Here is a 27,027-nt window from a genome sequence, read left to right on the forward strand (position 1 = left end):
AAGGAAATCAGATTTTCTGAGAAAAATATTATCTGGAAATCACTCAGCTACCTCTAGGTTCTGAATTGCATGGTGCCAGAGTTATAAGCAGAGCAAATGGCCCCTGTGCTGCTCATTACCTCAGGTGTGCATAAGTGAAACTGCTGGATTTGAGCTTCCTTGCCGCCTGCCCCTGTCCAGGGACCAGTGGTTCTTCCTTGCTCTCTGAGCAGAGGAGTGCAGATGCCACATGTGTATCTATCTGCTTCCTGGCCACGTTCTGCCAAATTGTGCTGGGGTCACCAAGCATTTTTAATAGAAAGTTTCTTTCCAACCTCTATCATTCTGATCAACTAGATTTTGGAGTGACTACACGTGCTGTTATGCTCTGAGGAGACTTTAAGCTTTGGAGAAAAACAACGGGCAGAGGCACTAGCTTTTCCACCTAGCTCAGCTGCAAGCGCAGGTGGCACATCTGACTTGCAGCCACAGGCTCACAGGACAAAGTTACGCAGTATGATTCTTCAGTGGTGAAGCTGGTGTAATAAATTCCTGCTTACACGCCCCATCCTTCCTCTCCAGCTCTTCAGCTGCAGCTCTGGACTTGCCCTGTAAGCCCGGTCAGCAAAGATGTACTGAGTTAAAACCAGCTCTGTTATTCAGAAGTTGTTTCAGGGCTGGCTGAGAGCAGGGCTCTGCAGTAGCTGTTTCAGCCCAGCCGAGGAGAGGTCGGAGTGGCCGGCACCCACGCAGGTCTGCATAAGCTGCCCTCACCAAGGCGGTGCGGCACGCTTGTGCAGGAGCTGTGTGGACCATGAAGAGCTCACCCCGTCGATGTGGTCCTGGCGCACTGGGGAAGGCAAGACAGAGTAAAATGGGACCACAGGTTTGATCCCGCTTGGTGTGATCAAATGCTTACCACGGTGCTTGTCAGATAAAAGCCTTGGTTTTAGCTCATAGGATTATGCCGCCTTCTGCGGCTTTTTCTTGCTGCTGTTCTTTGTTTATCTGTCTGGTGTTACTTAGAAACCCTTTGCGCATCTTTTACTTCTACATGTGAGCTTACAGAGCAGCAAACATGCAGATTCCCATTGTATCCTTACCTCTGCTGGAGTCAATCAAGTTCAAATCTGTTGAACTTCAGGGATTTAAAGTGATATAAAACTGGTTTGAGGACAGAATCAGGCTCAAAGCTTAGTACTATGAAAATCTAACTAAGAAGCATCAGTCATTGAAACTGAAAGCAAATGCATGTTTTCAGTAGTAAGGGACAAATGTTGGAAAGGCACACAGTTACAAATAGGCAGTCCTAATTAAGCTGCTAAATTTACAAGGAAAATGTATTCATTTGTTCCTTTCAGGGGAGTTAGGTTGCATAGTCTCCATTAATTAGAATACACACAGTTAAAACTAATAAATAAATAAATAAATAGAAGATCAGTGCCATGACTATTTTGTTTATTACGACAATCCCCCCAAAATCAATTATTCCATCATTGTTACTGTTTGTTTACCTTCTGCATTATGCTCACAGCTTGATGAAAATTGCCTGACCAGGTTTATTTCCTGAATGAAATGTGTAAGTACAAGCGACACAAGTTTGGGACAACATGTATTGATACAAAATATTTAAAATCGTATCTTCTGCCTGCAGTGTCCACTTTTTTGCCTAAACATGCTTGATGTTGTACTGTTATAGTGGCATCCGTTTTTCTGCATCTTTGGTGCACTCTGCAAAATTTGTAGCCCAATGTTTGATGAATATCAGAGGGTACGCAGCTTAAATCATATCATTCTTCTTTGTGTTTGGAGATGTCTCATTTTAAGATTGCATTTCTCTCTCCCGCCTTCCGTTTCTCGCCCTCTGTTTCTCTCCATCTTTATTTCTTTCCTGCCTCTTCATCCTATTTTCTTCTGATGCTCTGTGCGTGTTTTATTTATGCAAAATTTAACCTTAGAATCTCTGCTTTTTTCCCCAACCTGGTTTGATATGGTGGAGATAAAACTGGAAGATTTAGATCTGTAGTTTTAGGTATGTGTCTGAGTTGGACAAAGTTTTTCTTAGTTTTCTTGTTGAAAAAATGGGTTGGCTTTTCTTTAGACTGCCTCATACTTCTTATGGTAGATGTTTGCTGTTGGGACATGGGGGAGGCTGGTGGTTTTGAACTTTTACATAAAACCAGAGGGCAGATATTTGTATGTTGCTGTGATGTCCCTAGCCAGGAAATCTTTCTAGCTGGGTTTTCTCTCAGGGCAGCTTGTCGCAGCCTGGGGAAAGGTGACAGCTGGAGAGGGTCAATCATGAGGACATCAGTGCCCTCTTCATCAAGGTGCCACTGTGTTGGGATGTGAATATTGTCATCTACTGCCTTCAGAAGATCTTTAAACCTCATGTCCTGATGAGACAAAGGACTTCTGGTAATAATTCTGTTTTCTATTAGCAACCTGCGAGGTGCTTTGCTTGTACATGTCATTGCTGGGATGTTTGAAGACGGAGGTTGGTTATCTGTTGGCATGGATGGTGATTTCTCATCAAGACACGGGTTTTCGGCTTCAGTCAAGTCTTCAAAATCATTCACATTCTCCTGAAAGTCCAAAAGTGGCTGATAAATGGGGTCACTTGGCGTACTTTTGCTTGGTGACTTAGGAGGTCCAAGGTGGACCAACTCTCTGCCTGCAAATTTGGAAACTAAATAGAATATAGAATAAATCAGATCAGCTTCTGTGGGAATGGCATTTTCAAGAAAAATAACATGTCAATATCAAAACAGCTTCATCCCATAATAAAAAAGTCAGTACTTGTAAAGGCATAAATAAAAGTAGATTTTGACATAGAAAGAAATTTTGCACCAAGGATTTAAAGCAAATGGTGATCTGCAGGTAGGCAATCGGCAGGTTTTTTGGTTGGGTGAACAGTCTTAAATGAGCATCTCAGCATAAAGTTGCCTGGCTTAATTTTAGTGACTATTATTCATTTATGCTTCTGGTGCTATATCACATTCATTTAACCATGCCACATACGCAAATAGCTGTGGGCATGCAATATGGACTAGGAGCAGAAATAAGTCTAAATTCAGATCTGGACTCTGATTATCCAGTACTGTGCATCTTCTAGATTTTTGAGACTACGGAAAATGATGCCATATATGTGAGTGCAACCCCTTCTTGAGTACAGTGAAGTTGTGACACTTGCGCCATGCCCACATTCATCCTGGGAATGTAAATAATTTCCTTTTTTTAAATCATAAATGTCTGTTCTTGGAAGTGCCTTAATGTACTAGTACCATCCCAGGGTGACTCATAGAGGAACTAACCTGCCCAATGACACAGAACAGTGATTTGTAATCAGTACCTGCAGAGTATGAAGTGGATCAGGTGTTCACCTGCTAATTTTTTCACCTGATCAAAATTAAATCAATCACCAAACTTGGGGCTGGGAAACAATTGCTCAAAATACCTGTAATTTCAAAACAAAGTGGAAGGATATTTCTATAGCATTTTCAGGAATTGTGTTCCCTTTTTTTCCCCCAAGACAGATACCCTAGTACCCTTTCAGACTAAGATGCCAAGACTATATTTCAGAACAGTACCTTCTGGCAAGTTTTCTTGGTTTTCCAATGTAATTGCAATCTCATCTTCTTGAATAGCATCTGGCACTGCCAGGGTTAGTACAGAAGGAAATGCCCTATTGCCATAACTCCTGAGGTTTTCCAGAGTGTCCATTTCAGCCTTCTGGGAAATCTGAATTTCTGACTCCTCATTCAGATGTTTATCAGGGTTAACATTGTGGTTTTTTACTTCATTTTCCCTCTGCAAAATGATCGGACAGCATTCAATTAGTATGGAACAAAAAAGCATCTTGAACTTTAAAGGATATCACAGTATAACATGGGCAATGGGAAATCTTGTTTTCACACAAGCCTTAGTTCCACACACCAACTTTTCATCTCAGCAGACCCCATGCCAGAGTTTCTTCCTGAAACCCAGCTGCAGAGGGGCTGGCAGACCCTGCCTTTTACCACAGAGGCCATAGGGAGCAAGTTTTCCTGAAAACCCACTGGAGACTAGAACGCTACCTCTGGAGAGCCCGTAGGTCTTCCTTCGAGGCTTATGGCTCACAAAGTCTGCTAATAGATGTCTAAGGGAGACCAGGGTACCACAGAGCTCATGCTGCACAGCAAAAACTTTACAGGATGCTTTGAGCTATCCCCCGATCCAGGAGGAAGATTATTGTGGGACTGTTGCTGTCTGCTGCGAGAAGAGGCAGTCAGCACAGGGCTAGCCCAGTCCTGGGAAGGTTTTGCAGTGGGATTGCAGCAGGAAGACCTCCATGGAGCTGTGGTAACAGGGCTGAGCCTTCTGACATGAGCATGGGCTCCAGGACTCCCTCCTGCTGCAGTGCCATCACCCTTACTCCTACGTGCATCCTACATGCACGTGGGGGTGTGTTCTCATATGTAGTACACTTGCCTATCCCATGATCCAAGTTTTCAGAGTCCTCACTATGGTAGCCTCATGCACACTGAGTTTCAGGTATCAAAACCTGGTTAAAATGCAAGGGCTGAACAGTGAAATGAATCCACTTCTACGGTACTAAGTCCCGTGTACTGCTTCTGCCAAAGACCATCTTCCCTCAGGTCTGGCACTCCTGAAAATGAAATTTCTGAAATGTATTGACTACCCACATGGATATTCCAGTTCAATACCAAGCTTTTTTGCATGTTCTCTATATCATTTTTGACAGACCCACTTTGTCATTACGCAGCTACCACTTCAAGGATTTTCTGTAGTGAGTTTTGATCTTTTCACTGCCATCACCACGTAATACAAACTTCTTGCTTCCAGAATTGGAGAACTCATTTGTTTTACTATGGTATAGTTATCTTTCATTGTTTTCTTCTATTCTCTGCATTGCAAATTACTCCCCTTGTGAAAAATACGTTCTAAATCTAACATGCCATTATAAAAAGTGGGTGTAATTTGTGGAGAAAAGGCACTTTTGAAAGCTTGCGTGTATTTTGTGAGTTAACAAAAATGTTTGGAAAAAGTTGAAGGGCCCCAAACCTCAAACTTGTGGGGTTACTCCATCCTTCGTACATATTTGCAGCACCCAATCACAATTAAGGAAATTATTTTTAAAGTATTTATAAAAAGAAACACAATATGTTTAAGTTGACAACATATTGCTAAAACCACACTCGATCAATTGGGAATTTGAGATGTCATAAGCATTTTAGGCTATGCAATCAAATAGTCTCCCAGGATTTTACACACTGCTAGTTAAGAAAACAAATTTTCATCTTACATTTTGCAAGCTGTCACCTTATATACAGTATATCAGAAAACTTGCCATGACTGGTTTTACTGCCAGACCTCTTAAGAGCTAATTGGTTAAGCACCTGGGCAGGAAGCTTTTTGGCAGAAATGCTATTTTCTGCAAGGACTAGCTATAAAGTTCTGGATGGCAAATTGTAATCATTAAGGCTCCCTCTTCTACAACAGAACACATAAAATGTAAATACATTGCTTGGAGAAATTACGATGCATAAAAGGACAGGGTGTGTTTTAAGTTTATCCAATGACTTATGGCTCAAATTTGAACACGGGAAGGATCTTATGCTTTTTTCAGGGTCAAGCTTTCAGCAGACTTCTCTAATTGCACCCAGAAAAATGAGAATCACATCTGTTTGCATCCACCAAAACTATTATTTGCATGTACAAATGTTAACTTGTGTATACAAGGAGTTGCAAATACAATGACTCGCACTGGTTTTTCAAACAGGGGTTTCGTATGTGAAAAATAATTTCCACAGACTTTTTTGCAGTTGTAGATTAGAAGTTCTGCTGAAAATTTGTCCCCAGGAAATTGTATGTTTCTTCAGTATTGTGTGAAAAATCATAGCGTAGTCTGCTGCCTGGAATGAGTTGAACGCAGTGGTTTGTGAATATGTGTTTGAATTCCAAACAATGTTTTGGGCTGATCGTGTTGGTGGATTTTTTTATTGCGTGTTATTCATGAGCATTGTCATGAATGCAAATACTTTTTTGTTTGTGTTGGTATTTGATATGCTTGGTTCTTTTTGGACAGAATTTTCAGAAGAGCCAGATGCCAACTTTCTCTACAATTTACTGAGAGGAGGTTTTTAATTTACTCAAAAATACTGGAGTATTTTTTTTACCGTAAATTTACTCCTTTATAAATATTAGCTGTCTGTAAATATCTCTTCATAGGCAGACAAGAATACACAATAGCCTTTATGGTCCTAGACAGAAGTAATGTAAATGAATGGCAACTTGTTTTCAGGGTACTTCATTTTGCCTGTGACTGTTAGTTGTTACTTATTTGTTTTGGTCGTTTAGATCTAAATTTGCACTCATTTAGATGTAAATGCTTATTTTTGTGCTTTAATTTTATGCACACAAGTTGTCTTGTTGAGCTCAGTGAAACTATTCACATACTTAAAGCAGATGCATACGTTTGCAAGATCTGGAGAGCTGAAAGGAAATTATGTGATTTAAAGACAGATCACACACTGCTAGTAATAAATAGCAAATAGTTGGCATTATACAGAATAGAAAGAACATCTATCTATGCATTTTGAAATATCCTTGGCATAATTTGTAATACAAATATCAAATACCCATGCTGTTGTAATTAAGCTCCAGTAACATTATCAGGAGCTCAACAAGAAGATGAAGAAAAAGTTGGAAATTTCCCCCTCACACTCTGTTAATCTTTACGCTTCTTCCTCGGTTTCAACTCTCTGTGGCCGGGTGGTCGGATAAGTGCATTGCAGACTGCCAAAGAGGTGGTTGAATTTGGCCTCTTTTAGACCAAAGCAGAGAATCCTCCCCCCAAGATAATGCCCTGCCAGCTGCCTCCTCCGAGAGCCGCGCCAGCGCAGCATGGGCTAGGCTCCAGGGGAGCTGGGGGCTGCTCTTGGCTCTGCCTCTGCCCAAAAACGTCATGCCACCCGTGTGGGGCTCCGCCTTGGGATCCAAGAGATGCATTCTTTTCTTTTCCCTATATACTTTGCATACGCTTAGGGCTAAGTTTTGCCATTGTGTAAGCATGTGCATAAAGTAGCTTTTGCTGAAGAACAGGCCAGAGAATACTGGAAAAATAAAAGCATTGAGTAAGAATGCCCAAATTGATTTCTTAGCCAGCCTTCCCCTCTCTCTCCCCTCTTTTTGCCCAAACACCAACCTTTCTGGGCAATACGAATGTTATTGAACATTGGAGAAACTGACATAAGGTGGTAGCATTGACAGTCATGATTTAAAAGAGCTCCTGGGGAGGAGTGATTGCACACGTTAATTGTGTAAAAGGCTTGAATAAGAAACAACTGAGCAGTGATCATTATTAACTAAAAATAGTTGCAGAGCCTAACTACTAGCAGGGAAGAAATATTAATTTTCATAATACAGAAGAATATAAGAGAGAGTAGATGGACAAAATTAAGAAATAAACAATGTAGAGTGACTGGGAAAAAACTATGAGTTTTATAAACATTCTTTGATAACAGAATAATCTCTAAATGCTACTAGTACCAGTACTTTGTGTTTATGTGTTTAAAGGTAACATTTACAACCTTGTGCTGACAAACAAGAGGAAACAAACTTTTAGCAACATGAAAAGATGGTATGAATTGTTCTGGTCTAATTTTCTAATTTCTATGTCTTAGTAACAGATATTAGAAGGTATTATTTATGATAGAATCCACTCTGCCAAATTTAGGCATTTAGCTTGTGCCTGTACTTCGGGTTCTCGGCAAAGATCTCCTAAAAGCGGGTCATTTCCCTGCAAAGCTGTCAAAGGGAGATTCTGTCTGTCTAAATGCAAATTTAAGAAGTCCCTAGATTGAACCTGTCAAGATTTGCAGATCAGCATTGTTTTGTGGTGCAGAAGAAAGAACTGCACGCCTGGGATCTACATGGAAAGGGATATAAGGAAGATGTAGAAATGGGGAGCTGTGATATGACACAACTGAATAGACCCCAGAGTGCGTACACAGTTTACACGCTAAACATGTTCCCGCTAGGTTTAGTTCAGCAAGGGGAAGTGCGAAGTCCTGCTCCTGGGGAGGAACAGTGCAGGTGGAAAGCAGCTTGGCAGAAAAGGACCTGGGGGTCCTGGTGGTCACCAAGTTGATCATGAGCTGGCAATGTGCCCTTGCTGCAAAGGCAGTGAATGAATGGTGTCCTGGGCTGCATGAGGAGGAGTGTTGCCAGCAGGTCGAGGGAGGTGATGCTGCCCCTCTACTCCGCGCTGGTGAGGCCACACCAGGAGTGCTGGGTCCAGGTCTGGGCTCCCCAGTACAAGAGAGACATGGACATAGTGGAGAGAGTCCGGCCAAGGGCCACAAAGATGATGAAGGGACTGGAGCATCTCTCCTATGAGGAAAGGCTGAGAGAGCTGGGACTGTTCAGCCTGGAGAAGGGAAGGCTCAGGGGGATCTCATCAATGTTTACAAACATCTGAAGAGAGGGTGCAAAGAGGACGGAGCCAGGCTCTTTTCAGTGGTGCCCAGTGACAGGACCAGAGGCAGTGGGCACAAAGTGAAACACGCGAGGTTCCCTCTGAGCATCGGGAAACACTTTTTTACTGTGAGGGTGACCAAGCACTGGCACAGGTTGCCCAGGGAGGCTGTGGAGCGTCCATCCTTGGAGATGTTCAAAAGCCATCTGGGTATGGTCCTGGGCAACCAGCTCTAGGTGGCCCTGCTTGAGTGAGGGGGTTGGACCAGATGACCCACAGAGGTCCCAGTCTGTGAAAGTCACCACTGTTTTGAGCTGGTAGCTGGCTAGGTTATTTTGAGTCAGTACCAGTTTGGGTTTAAACCTTTGACTGGAAAAATGTCAACACAGAGAAGGAAAATGTCAGTCATTCCTTTGTTAAACTTCCCCTCTTTTTCTCCTTGCTCTACCAAAACCTCCAGCCTGCCTGGGAAATATATATATACTAGGACTTCAGAACAATAATTTGTAGTGTTATTACCTTACAATCGGAGCCATTTTTTGCATCTGTGCTTGAATTCAGCTTGACTCTCTGCCTTAAGAGGGCATTTTGGATGCCAGGAGTGGCAGGAAGCAACACAGCCCCTTAATCAGCTTGTAACTTACTTTATACGCATGATCGCTTCCCTCTTCCACCAGGGTAGGATGCTGAAAGAGGTCATAGAGGACGTGAAACACTACCACTTGCCTGGAAGGCTAGGTCTCTAGGGGCTGTAAATCAGCTTGACATCCAGAGATTCAAGAAAGCTGGTCAATAGCCTTCACAATACGTCTCTTTTTGAGTGACTTATGATTTAGCAGATCCAATTTAAAATTATAATATGAAAAAATCACATATGTGAAGGACAGCCACCTCCCCCTAAGCATGCACACACACATACACTCTCCAACTCATATTTTTGAGTTATGGCTCTGCCTGCAAACACTGCACAGGCTGTTGCAACCTTGGGGCTGTGTGCTGGGATAGAGATCTGGATCTGCTCAAGCTCATCTGAATAATTTCTAGAGGAGTCAACTGGACCTTCTCAAAATACAGCTTCTCCAGGGCGAAGGCTTTGAATAGGAGGCTAATCGCTGGTGTGTGTTGTTTTGTAGCTGAGACTTTTCCCTTTGCACTTGTGTGTTAGAAGCTGGAATTTGGCTTCCTGTCTGCCTAGTTTCTGCCTGAAGCAAAATTTTTATGACTGGGCTGTGAACCCCTTAGTGGAGACGGTTGTAAAAGAAAAGCTTACAGCCTTTTTAACTAATTGTGGCCTTACCAGCGATTACCATAATTTTCTGAATTTATTTTTTAAACTTTTGTCCCCTCTGATCTCACTCCATGTCCCTGAGTGAGTCAGAGCTGGAGTGTGAGCCTAAGATACAGCAGTAAAAATACAAAAAAAGATGCTGGGAAAAGATTTTACAACTTTCACAGCTTCCCACTTGCTTCCCCAGACTGTGGATCAGGCCCTCACGGACCAGTCAGAAAGGGAAGGGATGGTGAGGTCACTGAGATGCTAATGCTCCTTTTCCCAATGGAAAAGTAATCTTTTATGTAAAGCAAAATAATTCTCAATCCCGTTACAACCAGCAGCCCATTTTTAAAATTCATTAGTCATAAAAAAAGGGTATATTTGTCTCTGGGGAAAAAATCTCTTAAAATAATCACCTCTGAGAATGCCAGAACGTAGGTTTCCTGAGACTGCACCCAGATCTGCAATTTCACTACTATTTTTGATGAATTTTATCTCCATTCCATGGACAATGACCTTTTGCACGTGTGCTGTGTGGCTGTTGTGATGTTCCTCATAAGAATCCAGGGAGCACTTTATGCCTGTCATGATCATGATATCTTACCTGGGCTCTTTTGCAGTCTTTCTGGTACCTGAGCAGTTTCTTCAGCAATAAGCAATAAGAAGCCATGGCAGGAGAGGGTCTGTTATTTATTAAAATGTTGATAACTTCTGAAAGACTGAACTCCATAATTTCTGTCATGTAGTTTAAAACAACAGGATTCAACTCACTGGGGCAAAGTCTGAAAAATTAGGAAAAAGTATTTAAATACAAATGATGCGTCCAGGTACAATGTCTGAATTTACAGTAAGTGGACAACACACTTCTTGTGATGTAGCTGGAGTAGGCTAAGTTGATTGTACAGACAGATTATGATACACAGTTGTGCAAAAATCCTGTCTGGCTACGCCAACTTCACTGCTGGGCTGAGGCTGTTACTGCATTACTAAATATCCTATTGTTGATATAATTGATTACTCTGAAAGGACACCCACCAGGATTAAGCTTGAAAAATTAAAAGATGGAAAACAGCATTTTCTCATTTTAATTAAGTGTGTGTATTTTAGTTCTCAGTACAGTAGTCTCAAATGGATTAGCAGAGAGATAGTGTGTGTGCGTGTGCGTAGGAAGAAAGGAAGAGCCCCAAAGGCAGGAAAATCTCAAAGGACAAAAAAAGAACTAAGAAAAGTACAGAAGGATTTTTATTTTTATATAAATCAGATGATTGGGAAATAAAACTGGTTATGTTACAATCATAATTACTTTGGTCACAGGCTTCTGTAAGCAGTAAATTCTAGTAAAGGCATTTTAGAAATATGACAGCCTTGGATTCTGAGACTCCTAAGATGTTTTTCCAAACTTGTCAAACTTCAACATGAATGGGCACAGACACATCTGAGGAGAGGGAAGGAGGGCAAAGGTAGGAGTGGTGGGCAATTCTCAGAGAAATGAACAAATTGTGCATAAATTTCTAATAGCCCTGGCTGGGACTGGCAGTGGATCACCTGGATTATGGTAGGAAAACCTGCATGTGTCCTGTAGACACCATTGCAGATGGTGCAGGTTACACAGGCCAAATTACTCTCTTTTTCAGTTAGTGTAAACTATTGGCTTTTACAGAATGATTTGGTCATAAAATATTTGACCCATGGCTAGCTACTTTCAGCTGTGAGGAAGATGTAGAAGGTCCATCACTGAAATTAGGTATTTAAAGACATGGAAAATATACTTTGCAGCCTCCCAATATGAAAGATCAATAACATCTCAAAAGCTGGCAATATTTAGGTGAAGTGTCATATTGCACATATCTATTTCAAACTTTTATAATAATTTTAAACTGTGAAGTGGCTTGCTAAGAAAAAATGGAGACTAGTTAAGGCCAGTTACAAAGATGGATGAGAATAAAAATTATTAGAATAACAAGAACTTCAGTGTAATATAAAAATGTCATTCCCTCAGGTGGGCATGCGAGACCTAGTTTTGCAGGAAAGGATTAGAAGCACACTGTCTAGAAATCAGTGGCACCAGTGAGGCATGTTGAGAACAAAATTATCGATACAATGGATATAAGCAGTTCTATGAGGATGTTTCCTCTTAGATAAAATTTATCCATGGTGAGAAAAGTTGATGTGGTGTTTTCTGAAATAAAATTCTGTCATTTTGGACCAGCCCTGAGCAGATAACAAAAATCTTCTAAAAACAAACAAAAAAAATTCCTAAAACCCCCAACACTTCCCCCCCAAATCCTGAATCCTGAAATCCCAAGCTAGAAGAGAGATGTGAAAATTGTTACCTGTTCTCATAGGTAGCAGCATTCAGTATTTTCCTGGTGAAGCCTTCGTTCAACCATTTGTCTTTTATTGCTTCTTTGACTCCAGGCCTCTTAGCAGGGTCAGGCTCAAGTAAGGACTGCATGAAGTGTACAGCTCCTGTGCAGTATTCAGATGAAATAGCTTGTTTACTAGTAATACCTGATTATTTGGGCAGTGCAAAATTTCCTTTTTCAGAAATGTGGCACTTGCCCTGCTTCTCCACATCGTAAGAAACTCAGCTAAAATCCAGTCTCTAGGGCTGCCTCTGGACTGCTGAATAAATCAGCTCCAGCTCTCCTCTGAAACTGCTGTGGTCCTGTGTGGTGACCCTGTTCCCCCAAGGACACCTGAGCTGGGTGGGCAGCATGGGCCAAACCATGGTGGGAGGCATGCTATGGACCTATGGAAGCTGCTGCTGTAGATACAGCACTGGACCTCACTTCCTAATTTGCTTGATTTACCCCCGTGAATGCAGCCTACGGCATCAATAGCAATCTCAGCATTGTGCTCACTCAGCATTTGATCAAGGCTCTGAGAAGGAGCACTTCTGTGCCAGCTGACTACCCAGGAGTTAATGTTCCTCACACAAAAGAGCTAATCCCATTGATAAAACTCTCTGTATCGAAGGAGGGAGGTGGACCTGTGTGCTCAGATAACGTGTTGTACTTTGGCTTCCTGGAGTTGGGACAGAGAAAGTTCAAACATTCCCATAAGTCTATCACTCAGCTCCAACACTGCATAAAGTCCCTCTCTTTTTTTTCTTCTTGGGAAAACTCTACCGAATTCTTCCATATTCCTTGGGGATGTTTTGAAATGAGCAAAATGGCAAGTGAGCATTAAACTGGGAACATACTGCTCCTTTCACTTGTAATCTCCTTCAGAAGAACTTAGATCTAAAGTATGCAAAGCTTGTTTACTACTGCTCTCTCACTAAATTCCCAATGGGCAAGGGAACAATGGAGTTATCCGCAATCTTCCACTAACTGTGTGGGCTTTGTAGAAAAGCAGAGATAATGCATTTATTAGTAGAAGCTATAACAATAGCATAAATAAGAAAAATTAGAAATATAATAATTGCAGCTATGGAGGGCTTGTAGAAAAGTGGAGCTGTTATCTGGCAACCAATCTCCAAAGAAAGATAAATGAGAGACTAATGTACAAACATTCTGGACAGCTATGGTAGATATCCTCATACCATTTACTGGGGGAGAAAAAAGAAATTGAATCATCACATTATCTTGATACTGTAACTCCGGACTAGATCCAGCTAGCTTAGTCTGGAACTGTCTGCTGCTTCCCCACACTTGGCTGCAGGCAGCCGCTGAAGCTAATCTTGGTTCCTAGGGTCATTCTTGCATAATGTCAGAGTAAAGCTGCTCAAAACGATGGTGAGATCTGAACTCATGCTGGTAGATAGCTGGGCAGAACATGTCTCATTCTGCTCTGCTTTCTGACTTGGTCAGTGAAGCTGCACGGTAACAGCTGTGAGAAGGGGCCCAAGCCTGTGGTGGTCGACAGAGAAGATGCTAGTCCAGGTGGAGAGAAAATAGGGACTAAAGCCAGAGGTGTATAGGAGTCATTGTAAAGCAGCAGAATTTTGAGCTTTGAGGAAGTAAATTTCAGACTGCTAACCCAGAGTGTATATACACTAACATGACTTCTGGGTTTTAGAACTATGGGCTGTAATTCAGGCTAGAACTTTTGAGAACTATCTTTCCCAGTTGTCCTAAAAGACTCCATAGACTGTACCTCATTAAAGATTGTCAGTAAGATTCATTGAAAAATGTTGTATTTCAGTTCTTTCTCATGAAAAATATGAACAAGCTCTTCACAAAAATAGCTCTCCCATTTCTTTAATTATCTCAGTGTTGTGGGTTCTGTCTGTAGCCAAAAGATAAGCACTTCAGGAAAAATTATCTAAGGTTCTGATAACTGATTTTGGGGAAAAACAGGAAAGAATGCCTGGCTATGACACACAGCGTGGGACATACTAAACATGACAGTGTTCTCATTTACTGCACAGCTGCTCCACTTATGTAAAAGCAATGTACATTTTATTCCCCCTGTAAATAAGAACCAAGAATAGTGGTCTTTTAAAGAGACAACAATGTTGTTTTCCTACTAGCCTGAGGTAAAGAGATCTTGCCTAAGGCACAAAAAAGTTATTTCTAAATGCAAACAAAGCAACTGGAAAAGGTACCTTTTATTTTCCAGAAGATTATGTTATTGCTAAATTCACTTTGCTACATGGGTTAGACCTTTTATACATCAGTATTTTTTATAAAACTTGGAGTGCTTTACCAGGGGAGATATCTGACGGAATAGGGCTGATTTCTCCAATTAACATCTTTTGATGTAGTTGCTTGATATTAAAGGGTTCCACCATGAAGGGTAATGTGCCGGTTAGCATAACAAACATGCTTACACCTCTATCAAAGAAAAAGATAAACATCAGAGCTCCATTTAATGCTAATAAATATTTCTTAAAAAATCCCACAAAACTATGACTCAAGTTTCAGAGATTTGCCTTCAGTATCAAGAACGAGGTTACAAATCACCTCTAAGCAGCAATTTGTACCAAATACACATCTTGCGCCTTTTTTCTTCATGTAAATGCCACTTTTTCTAGAAAAGAATGTTGTGGGAAGTGTGTATAAAATAGACTGTACAGTGAGTGACTGGAAAGCCTGCAGTGTTGAAAGTGGAAACCTGCTGTTTATTTTTAAAACAAGCTCACTGGAGTGTCAGTGTAGCGTACCCAGCCCATCAGAATAAAGCATTTCGATTTGGAGGCTGAGTGACAACACAGAGCTGGGACTGATGTGATAGATCTTGTTCCAAATAGTAATTCAGTTCTTCTTGCTTTGCTCAGATTGCTAAATTAGGTGTGACTTATGCCTAGAAGGCATTTGTTTGGTAACAGCTTGCTGTTGGCTGAAGACTTAAAACTTTAACTCTTGCAAAAGACTAAGAGTCTGCTAGCAGCGATCAGCAAACTTTGTGAAGGTTTGCCATTCAGTTTGGAGAAGTACCAACGTTTGGAAAGGAAAACTTGCTTAGCTGTCCGAGTTTGCGAATGGGGAGGTTTCCTTGAACACTCTCCATGGTACTTCCTTGCTCCAGCTGAGCTACACCACCACAACAGCACTTCCCTTCGCCATCCTTTGCCATTTCTCTGTTGAACTTAGCTGAGACTGTCATTTTAGGAATTCAGGCAATTCTAATTTAATTGATCTGGTTCGTACATTAGTGCAGATGATCACAATGTTATCTGTGAAACGGATCTGCTCTTGGTGTGCACAACTGCAACCTTTTTTTAATGTTTTCAGATGGTTGAAAAACTATGAGAATATGATGGCATCATTGAAAAACCGTGAGAAGATGGTGGCACCTTTTTCTAATTGTTGCATTAGATTGCAATTGAACCAGTGACCTATGGATAAATGCATTTTATTACTCTCAGCTAGGACTTATGTTGCCTCAGTTTAACTAGCTAAAACCTAGATATCAGTAGTTATCAATGGAAAGAGATGGGCCATTCCAAGAGAGATTCGTCACAGCTATGTTATATAGCTGTTTTAGGCTACAGTTAAGTATCTCAGGAGATGAGCTATCTCCTGCACTGGCAATAACAGGACACTAACTGCCTGGTATAATCCAAATGCCTGGTTGTTAGATGGCTAAATTTAAGTGAGATTAATCGCTTCTCACTTTACCAAACCTTCCAGTAAATCTAGTCCTTGAATGTAATGCTTTTGAAAACTTTCCTGATGAATCCTTTGAGTAAAAATGTACAGAGATACAAAGGAAACATACTGCAATGAAACAACACTGAGTTGACTGAAGTAGCAAGGATTGTTGTTCTATAATACATAATAGCATGTGAATTTAATGGAGCTGGAGTTGAAGTGAGAGAAGGGCCCCTGAATATTCTCTGATGAGTGGAGTAATATGCAGTGCAAATGGATCTCTAATGTCATTACAACATTAAATACATTTTTCTTTTCAACACTGTAAACACTACCATGCACTTTAAATTGCTGGTGATGATATGCATGATTGGTGCTTTAAACTGGCAATAGCTCTTTTCATCAGCCTACTGGATGGGGAAATCCCCAGCGTACAGGAATTTGGGGAATGGATGGAGCTGCCGTCCTAAAATCTCTTTTCAAATCTTAGACACAAATTGTAGCTAGTTAACAGTAATGCACTTAGTGTTAATTGTAGCTGGAATCTGATGGTATGTTAAACTTGGAAGTTTATTAGCTATAACAATCTGCTTCTCCTCTATCCCACTGAACTATCTGGATTTGTTTGAATACAGCAGCTGTTTCCTCAGTTCAGCTGGTGCACAAAAGCTAATCACTTTCCAGTCCTCCGAAGAATCTTTAAAATCTTCTGCACAAAGTCATGATTAGGCAAAACAGGCACTGCTGTTCGCTGTTGCCTCATAGGAGCCTTAGCTGTATTGCAGTTCAATCTGGTTGGTTTTCTGAATGTGCTTTTGACTTAATATGGCTTTCTGGTTCCCATTGTAATGACTCCTCAGTCCTGCTGCATAAAATCAGTATTTCTGCACTACACTGAAACCTTTTGATTCCAGAGTCCGGTCGATCTGTAATCCTTTATGTATTTTGTGACAATAGAAGTAACTTATCTTTCTAATTAAAGTTTTAGTCCATCAGAATTCCCTTTTCCACTATGATAATGTGAACAATTCAGATTTAAATTGTAAATATGTTTTATGCCTAAGATGCAGATGTTAAACACCAAGGGCCATATGTAAGTTTTATATAGCCCTTGACCTGTTATGTGATGTTTATTAACAGAGTGAGCTCAGTAAATGGTTCTAAGGTTACTGCTTTGCCCGCATTCAGATATCTGAAACGTGAAATAAGTATTACCCTATTTAAGTGCTGACAGCATCCTCTAGACCTGATTCATCTGTGTTATGTCTACATAAATTCAGAGTAGCACTCTTGAAATCCAGACTTACACTGAAGTTATTTGGTAGAATTTGGCCCTTCATCCTTAACTTTGTGTACCATTCATCTGAATCAGATGCCTATATGTAGGTACCAGCAACACTGTAGAGCAAACTAAAACACTTTGTCCTCTGTGAATACACAGTTTAGTAAAGACTGCTGAGAGCTCCTCAAGGAGACTCCATATTCTCACAGCTGGACGAGCAAGTGGGACATCCCAGTTCAGAGCAGCTCTGTATGTCCAGGCCTCCCATTCCTTCTGTCAGGTGTCCTGAATGAGGTAGTTTGGATTTGGATCAAATTAGCATTGTGTGCTGAACAGAAGCAGAACATTAAGAGCCTTTAGATAATATGGTTGTGGGGTGGGATGGGAGGTGGCACTTCTAAGCCAGAAAGTCTGATCACTCTTACAAGCCTTGTGAGCTGTTTGAAATCCACAGGCTTTTATCACCGGCTTCAATAGCTGGATTTTTACCCTACCACTTGTAAGTTCAGATACTGCAAGGAATTATGGTTATAATTGTAAATAGGTGGGAGGAGTCTGGACAAAGGTGTGTTTGACCAGCCACGGGGTGTTTTAATCTTAATGCTCTAGATGAAGATTTGGCTTAGTCTATATTACTCATGCTCATCTTCTATGCTCATCTATCATACCTGCTAGAAATGTCCTTAAAAAATGTGTTCTAGGTGGAACACTCAGACCTGGGCACATGGTTACTATCAAAACAGTTGAGAAGCTGATACGTGGGCACATATATATATACATATAGATAAACATGAATTGCCTTTGGACGAATGATGGACATGGAGAGCCACTCTTCTATCCACATCCATGAAGATCAAAGGGTAAAAAAATTGACTTAATATACTATAATTTTCCCAGCTCCACCTAGAAAAACTGTCAAAAAAGTAAAAAACCCACAACTTGGCTGCTAGAACCACAGATGCATTTGAAAAGTCTGAGATAATTTATGTGAAAAATTACTCTTCTGATGGCACCTTTTGCATTCTTCTTTATTATAAGAGATACATCCTGTAGATGTAATGAACACGGAAAATGAAGTACATTCAGGTTTGTGCCACCTATGAAGTAAATAACTCTACCTTTTTATCATAATCTGATATAAAGGGCCTCACTAAGGTATTGATGAAGGTCTCATAGCTCTGCTATATCCACATCTTTGGTCTGTGTGTCCCTGAGATTCAACTTTTCTGTTTAGATTTCTTCTTTTGGCAAAATATGCCTTAGACATAAAATGCCCATTTGTCAGTCCAGGGCTTCCAGGGCTTCTGATTTTGACAGAAGTTACTCAGATATCAGCTGAACTTGTGTGCCAGGACAGGCGGGTGGGGGTTTCACCTGAGGGGGTTGGTACATACAAGTTCTTTCTCTGTCTTTTCAGAACAGGCTCCTAGATCCAGATACCCTACCTTCTGCTGACTTCCCTTGCCACAGGGTTTCTCCAGAATGGCATGTGTATTGCTCATTCGTTTTTTTGTCCAGTGTTTTGCAATGGATACACATTTCAAGATACTTTTTTCACACCCATAAGTTTTTTTTTTTTTTCTGGCAATCCTTCTCTGATATATCTCTGCTTTTGCTGTTGATGCCCCAAAGCTGAGTGCCACCAACCCATTTGTATCAGTCTTGTCTAAACCATTCAGTGCTGAGAGTGTTTTGATAAGTATATTTTTAGATCTACTTACATGGACCAGACATCCACCTTTGGACCATATTTCCTATGAGCAAGGAGTTCTGGGGCAGCATAAGCTGGGCTTCCACACTGGGTGTGTAACAGCTCCTGGGATAGATCCCTGAACTTTGCAGTATTGCTCAGTCCAAAATCTGACAGTCACAAAAACAAAGGCAAAGAAGTTTTAGTCTCTTCTCAAAATATTTCAACTTTACCAGTTGGCTGAAGATAGGAGAAAGATGAAAACAGCAGCTAGCTATAGCATCTGTTGATGTCTCAGCTGTGGATACCAATTTGGGTTCAAATAAATGTGCCATGAATTAGCAGAGGAGTAACAGTGAAGTTACCCAGCCATGGGTCTGGTTTGGTTGATTTTGGTTTCTGTATGCTAGTACAAGAGCTTAGCTACACAGCTGCATTAGCATGGCTTAATCAGCTACGGCATTCGGCTCAGCTGGGTGTGCTTTAGCCCGTTGTAAATGTGGAGTAAAATGTGCTAACTTAAGCCTTTTTCTCTGTATATGTGCATGTGTGCAAGGGGGAGGGAAGAGAAAGGTGTGATTGTGAAGGACTGGCTGGCTATAAAACAGGGGTGAAGAGTTAGTGCCTTTTTTCTTAGAGGTGTTAAGCTTTTAAAAGTTTGGGAAACACTGGGTTAAACACGTGGCGTCTCCAAGAGTGAGCTTCCCTTGCGGGGATTTTTCTGTGCGGTTTCCATAGAATAAAGTTAATGTTTCTCTGAGCTGTGTTAACTGCTTGGTGCAAATTCCCTCATTTTTATAAATGTTTGCTTCACAACCCTAGCAAGATTTCTGTTAGTGACCAAAATAGTCTTTTTTTTTTTTTTTTTAGCACATACCAAATGATGAGGTTTCTAGTTGGAGTAATGACTTGACAGAAGCTAATGTGTCCATACCTGCATTTCACCCCAGAAGATTTATTTCTTTGTCTACAAATCACTTCTGCTAGGAACAGCTTTCTACGCATAAAAGCTGTAATTGTTTCTTGCTTCTCCAGCAATACACAAGGGAAAACAATAGGCAAAATTGTTTTCCTTGTTCTCTTAAAAATATGTTTTAGTTAAAGCTCAAATAAACAAGCTGTTAAGTTATACTTCATAACTTCTATTTATTCTAAAAGCTCAACTGTGTTTACTGAATAATCACAAGCTCAGTCATAAAATGTGCTGTTTAAATAGTAGCTAAACTGTCACTGAAAGCCACACAAAATAAAAAGCTGAAACCAAGCTTCACAGATAATGTGCACCTACCAACAATTTTGTTGTTGTTCTCATCAAGAAGAAAATTTTCAATTTTTAGGTCCCTGAAATGAAGACAGAAAGCAAACTTTAAGATGCCTGATGTCCCAGCTAACCGTTTGCAGATAGTTTTTAGCAGTTTAATTGAAATAATAACAATAGTTCTGCACAGCTCTGCCTACAATTGTAACAAGATCCTTATTCCTTCCTGAAGTTTTCAGTTGGGAAAATGGAAACTTTCTGTATTTCAGGGAATATTTTATGAGTATATTTTTTAAATAGACCATTCATTTAGGAATCATCCATTCCACCTATGTATTTTTTTTAAAAAGTGAACAGCATTTATTTCTTCTTTTGAGTAACAAAGAAAGTTACACATAGTTGGACCACAGTTTTTTTGTCTTTGTTTGAAGTACTGAGCACTGCTGACTATTTTTGCTTTCTTTGTGAGTAAATCATGCCTGAGAGATATGAAGGATGAGAAGAGAACTGGAAAGTGAGGTTTGCCTTGCTTGCGGAAGAGGGCACATGTACCAAACCTGGGTTGGGAACAGATACCCTGAAGGTGGAGACATCTCCACAGTGATGTTTATGTAAACAGGGTCAACCAGTATCAGCCGCCCCCACAGGAGGACGTAATTCAGAGCTGCAGAAAAAATGCTGTTAGCTGGCTCAGGTGCTTACTCTCTTATTGTGGGAACATTTATATCCTTACAAATTCAAACCAGAAGCCAGAATATTGCTCCACTGTGGGGAGCGCCTGAAGTGGCAGCTCAAATCTTTCACAGTGTGAAGGAATCCTCAGCCAGTGTAATTTGGGTGTTGGGAGCCAGTCCAGGAGCCCGTGATGCTTTGCTGACTCCCATCACAGCCTCTCACGTGCCACTGGGGGCTTTTCTCGGCTCTGTGGGGGACACAGAGGGACAGAGCAAGTTTCAGAAGCGGCCCTGGGTAAATGGGTTTCCCTCCCGTCAGCCCAAAGACCTTGGAGAGTACAGGACGACAAACCAGAAGGAGGGATAGGAACAAGGACAGGAGCAAGGAGCAAGGGCTGGGAGGACCAGTGCTGCACGAACAGCACTGCACTGCTGCAGGGGATTAAGTCTGGAGGTGTACCTGGTGGTCCTGATGGGTGGTTTTATGGGAGCATCTTTTATCTCCATGGTTCTGGATGGGACAGCATTGCATTTGAAAGCCTCTGCTGCCCCAGGCTGAACATGGGGTGGAGATCATTTTAATGATAACTTTTTAATCAGTTTTAATTTCAATAGCATGTTTTCTGGAGTGGCAAAGAAGCCAGTGCCCAAAAGCTGGGAGGTAGATTTAAGATAACTTTGTTTATAGCCTATCCCTGTGACATAACCCTGTGCACTAAAACTGTGTGGTTGTGTTTCAGGCCACTGCCAATCTGGCATTTCTATCGGATTTAGCACCCCGCAGTGCACCCTGATGACTTTTACTACACTACAGTCAAATAATGTTACATTGGATTGCCACAACTGCTCTTCTATATGCTGAGCTGAGTGCTCACACAGTTAATAAAAATGTATGCTTTCTTGCCTGAAAAAACTGATAATGGTCACTATTAAAGTTTACACAGTGTCAGAAGTTATCTTGCATCAAAGATACATCTTGTTCTTTTTTTCCAAAGGAAACTTTCCCAGAAATGTTGTAAGTTTAAGCAACATCATGAATTTTTTCTCATTCCCATGGGGACTTCAGAGAGAGTGCCTAGAGGGCAGCTTGTGATGCTTCTCCAGGTCTTTGGTCCAGCAGTGATTCAAAAGGATATATGGGAGAAGGGAAAATATCCAGGAAAAATATCCAGGAAAAATTAGGAACTGTACATACAAGCAAGTTACTGTCACTTAGCAAACACCATCTTTAGGAGTTGGTAGCTGACTGTGTGCATGCGCTAGCCCAATCCAATTGCGAGGTAATGTGATTTAGTTTATATGTCTTTATTTGAGGTTTTTAAGCTCAGATGCATTACCTCACCACTTGGCCATGTCTAGAGCAGGCATAGGGATAGTTAGCAGACCTCAGCTGATGAGTGTTAGCTTGTGAAGCTGTTGAACCTGATCTTGTGCCTGAGCCTTCTTATATCTGGCACAGTAAAATGCTGTGTGCTGGGAGAATAGGCAAGTGAGTCAATGATCCATCTTCTGGATCATTTTGGCAACTGTGGCATCAAAATCAACGGTGATCTTGCGTGGACAAGAAAGGTACTACCTTTACTGTGAAAAGAAAGGTACTACCTTTACTGTGAAATGTAGACTCAACCTTAATTTAAGCCATAAGGATTTGTTGGATCAGTGCTGATGTTAGTGCTGAATAGGAAAAGTAAAGCTCAAGAAACAAAATAGCTGTCAAAACATAGCACAGGATTTCTGATGAGTGATATCAGTGTGGACTAAAAATAGTTACAAAACCAGCCAGTTTTTCATCAAGTATATTATTAAGACAATAGAAAATACTGTTTTTCTGAGGTATATCCCAGGGTTAAAAATCAGGAATGCCTGTGAGACACTTCTGAGCAAAATTAAATTAAATTAGCAAATTCCTAAGATCATCACTTAGGAATGAAAACTTGCAATCACGAGGCACCTGCATTCTAGTAAAATAAAGGGGGGCTGGGCATAGACCCAGGCATTGGCACACAATTATCCATGTCATGAACCATGATACCTGGTGTGATTTTACCAGCACCGTCCCCATGGAGCAGCAGCTGTTCCCAACAGGCAGTTTGGGAACCCTCCTTTCCTTATGTTAAAGCAATGCAAAGAGTTGAGCTTTGCTCAGTGCTTAGATGAGAAAATCAGATTGACTTTGTGAGGTAACTTTCCTGTTTCTGTGCTCATCTTTCTGGAAACATTGATGCCCTTTTTTCAGAAGAGGATACACCCACAATTATCCTCATCAGTTTAACCTCAGCAGCAAGTTGCTATAAATTACTGCAGCTGAGCAGGGAAGCCCTTCCAGATCCTTTCCAGTCTGATTCTGGTATGAGGTTAAGGCCACAGCTCTGAATCTCAAACCTAACAGCAGGTCACGAGTTGAGGTACTGCTCACCAAACCTATGCCCATGACCTAGCAAGGCAGCTGGGCTCCTGCCGGACCATGCAACTTCATAAACCCTATGAAAAGGCACTTGAGAGCCAGGGATGAATTTTCCTTTGGTTAGGCAGGTTTGATATTAAGGCGTGTCTGCAGAGGAGCTCACACCATTTCATACCTGACTGCTCTTGGGGTGTGCAGCAAAATTCTTCTCTATTGCGAAGCTTTTCCAGCAAAATGTTACCAACAGAAGAAGATAAAAGTAGGGGAAGAAGTCAGGCTACTCCCTTGCTCACCGGGAAGAGTTGTTGCCAAACAAAAAAAAGGGAAGAGGGCTTGAGAAATTCATGAGGAATGTTGTCATGGGAAGAACGTAAATGTTGTGATCATGAGCACTGAAGAAATGCTGTAAAATAGATTATTAGTTAGGGAACCAGCAAGGCAGGGACTTCAGCCTGGACTCAATGGGTGAAGCCCCTTGGGCTTATTTTCTGGCGGTTTTTTTGTTTGTTTGTTTAAATTCTCTAGGTCAGATACTGACTGTTTCTTTCTTGTCCATTCCTTCTTAATTAACAAACCCAATATAATTAGGTGTTGGATTGCAAGCATTTCAAGTCACAAAGCACTTGTAAATGCTGAGCCATCACATTCACAGCTTATTTGTTTCATGGTTGCTGTAACGATACAGTCAACTGGATTACTTGTTAGGTCCTGGGGGCTTTCTTGATGAGTGCATTTACCATTTAAAATTAAGGATCTGATTGACCATGAATTACTAAGTAAAACAGAAAAATGGTGGGAAAAACTGCTTCTTGCCTATTGTCCCACCTAAAATGGAAGTCCTTATTCTGCTGTTCTTGGCACATGTGCTGAGATCCCCGATGGGGGGAAGAAGATCAGCTCTCCTTGCATGGGCTGCTCAGGTTCCTCTAGCAGTGGCTGAAGTCATGATCTGTCCCCATAATGCAAAAGGCAGCGTGGAAGGTCAGCGACCTGCCACAGACCTGGACCCACAGGACCACATCCTCTGTGCAGGCAGTGAGCTGTGATTCCTCAATCTTCTGTCCAGAGTGATGTGTGCTTATTTCAATATGTTGTGGCTAACCAAATGAAATCAATATTTACATGCATAGCCACACTGAAATATTTGAATTAGATACATGTTTGTCACCAGCTAATTCTAAGATAATCGTGGCAAAGTATTGATTTGTTGCACTCGTCAGCTCTTATCCCTGGACTTCGTTACTTTACTCCCCACAGAGTGCATAACAGCTTATCTTCTACCACCACTGAGAATAAAATGCTTTATTGAGATGGGCTGAGAAACATAGTCTTCTTGGCAATCCCTGTTTTTACAAGGGAAAATTAAGAAATGCTCTCAGTGAAGAAGACCACTCTACGCTCTTGCACACTTTCATTTCTTACTGTTGTTTGGAAGGGGGGAAACATCTTACCTGTGAACAAATCCCTGGCAATGCAGGTGCTCTACTGCAGACAGAATTTGCCTGGTGTATCTCCTTACTTCCCTTTCTGCCAGCCTCTTTTTGTCACAAATTCTGTCCAGGAGGTCCCCGCCATGGCACAGCTCCATCACCATGTAATAGGAGTTGTCAGTCTCCAAGGTCTCATATAGCCAAACAACATTGGGGTGCTTAATCATCTGGTGTATCCGTGGCTCGCGCTTCATGTTTTTTAAAACGTAGGAATCCTGCTTGGCTTTTCTCTTGTCAATGACTTTTATGGCTACCTAAATTGCAGGATATATGCAAATTGGCAAAAAGCTTTGCAACCCAGATTAATTTTCAAAAGAGTGGGGAGTTAGCTGACATGGGAGAAGCTGTTTTTGACATGGCGTTGATAATCAGTATCAGAGAGGGAGACATTCCTGATGGAAGAATACACTTTTTATTTCTCTTGAAGGCCAAACCAGGAAAGCTGAATTCTGTCATATCTATGCCTCTGCATAAATAAATATGCATATATGAAATGTTCTCAAATGCAAAAAATCCCTACATGCTTGACTGGTAACTGCATCTGTACTGTACCACATCTTTTTTCTCACATGTTCCCTTCTGACTTGGTCTAAAAGCTACTCAAGATGCTGGCTATAATGGGCTGGGATTAAACTCTTTGCAGTTTGGGAAGCTAGTCAGCCAGTGAAGCTACTGAAGCCAAAAAAAAAGTAAAAATCAAAAAGCCACTTGATAGTAATCCACCTTTCCACAGTTATGTCTAGTGCTACGTTATTTTAGCCCAACTGAGCTAGAGATAACAGATGTTATCTGTGTCCTGCCAGATAGATGATTGCTGTTGGAGTGGCTGGCTTTTCAATAAGTGTTGTCCATAGCTTTAAAGGTCAGATACGCGGCACTAATTACTCAATGAGGATTATCAGGGAAAGCAGATTTTAAATTGACCTTATGCCGTCATCCTGTTCTCTTTCAGCAGGAGGATATCTTTGTTGTCTATATTGTTTTATAGTTGTGAAAACAGTTGCACTCAATACATATTCACACATGTGACTGATTATACATAAGCAATAAACTCAATTTATGAGGTTAATTTATGAGGATAAGGTTCAGAGGATAATTCACTGAGTAGGTTGTGGTTTGTGGATTAAATGGTCTGAAATTTTCTGACATAAATTAGTGTGAGGTTACTTGCGATTCCTAGTGCATGGTACCCTCTCATTAGGAGCTTACCTTCTCCCCCGTGGGGATGTGCAGCCCCTCCATCACCTTGGCAAAGGAGCCCTTGTTGATCATTTTGCCTACTAGGTAATTCCCAACTTGTTTGGAGTGAGGGAAAGTCTTCCCAGTCTCTTGGGGCATCTTGTTAAAACAAGCAGGTATTTTTATATCCTTGAAGTTTTTCTCCCATTCTGGTAATATCCCATCCACATTGCCAGTATCTGTCATTTTGTCATCCAAGCCTGCTTTCATTGCTGTGGGCATCCCTGGAGAGTCAGATTTGTATTGCTACTTTCCAGATGTAGCTTCTGATTCAGAGCAGATCCAGGCATTAAGTCTGTACATCTTGTGGTGCAAGTGCCATCCTGCTGATCACAGAGCAACTAATCCTATCCCTCCGAGACTCCGTGTTTTGTCACTGATCTCTAGCCTGAGCACACAGATCTGCTCAAGCAGAACCAAGTGGTAGATTATTAACCTAACCTGATATGCGATGTCAGTTAATGCCCCAGAGCTGCCAAGTTAGATGACACATAATCCCAGCATTAGCCTGGAATATACAGCTCTCTTCCTCCTACAATAGTTCCCTAAACACATGCTTGGTGCAAGTTGCACCAAACTAAACTGAGCCACAGTTTTCCTGGCGTGCAGATTGCTGGTGTGCAAGGGCACAAGTTTATTCTAAAAACACCCTGGTAGCATGAATGCAAAGCTGAGTTATATACCTGATGCTGTGCAAGAATTTACACATTTGCTGTGTAAACCATATAAATATATATGCACTTGTAACACATTTAAGTCCCAGGGTCCTGGCCTGACTCTAGGTCTTGCAGAAGTACCTTGCATTTCCTGGGACTTGGTTCCTGTTCTGCAAAATGTAGCAGTGGGGACACAGAGGGTGTGTGTTTGTTTGTGTGTGTGTGCGTGTGTGTGTGTGTGTGCCTGCACGTGCGCATTTTCCTCCTTACAGCAATGACGGAAGGGAAGGGAAGGGCAGGGCAGGGCAGGGCAGGGCAGGGGAGAAAAAAGGGGAAAGGAAAGGGAAAGGGAAAGGGAAAGGGAAAGGGAAAGGGAAAGGGAAGGAAAGGGAAGGAAAGGAAAGGGAAGGAAAGGGAAGGGAAGGAAAGGGAAGGGAAGGAAAGGGAAGGGAAGGAAAGGGAAGGAAAGGGAAGGAAAGGGAAGGAAAGGGAAGGAAAGGGAAGGAAAGGAAAGGAAAGGGAAGGAAAGGGAAGGAAAGGGAAGGAAAGGAAAGGGAAGGAA

The 27,027-nt window shown here is 41.4% G+C and overlaps 1 protein-coding gene across 1 annotated transcript; it reads right to left on the reverse strand.

Annotated features, from left to right (window-relative positions):
• Window positions 1-1,456: 1,456 nt before the first annotated feature.
• On the reverse strand, window positions 1,457-26,198 carry LOC128140211 (hormonally up-regulated neu tumor-associated kinase homolog A-like). Its single transcript, XM_052783745.1, has 9 exons — window positions 25,780-26,198; window positions 24,532-24,824; window positions 20,033-20,085; window positions 18,776-18,914; window positions 14,385-14,512; window positions 12,065-12,200; window positions 10,336-10,513; window positions 3,570-3,789; window positions 1,457-2,668 (listed from the first exon to the last, which is right to left on the reverse strand). The coding sequence occupies exons 1-9, from the start codon at window positions 26,029-26,031 to the stop codon at window positions 1,917-1,919; spliced, it is 2,151 nt and encodes a 716-aa protein (XP_052639705.1). The 5' UTR covers window positions 26,032-26,198; the 3' UTR covers window positions 1,457-1,916.
• Between the last annotated feature and the right edge of the window lie 829 nt (window positions 26,199-27,027).

Source organism: Harpia harpyja, chromosome 3 (genome assembly GCF_026419915.1).
Source record: "Harpia harpyja isolate bHarHar1 chromosome 3, bHarHar1 primary haplotype, whole genome shotgun sequence".
In the NCBI taxonomy this organism is placed as follows: domain Eukaryota; kingdom Metazoa; phylum Chordata; class Aves; order Accipitriformes; family Accipitridae; genus Harpia; species Harpia harpyja.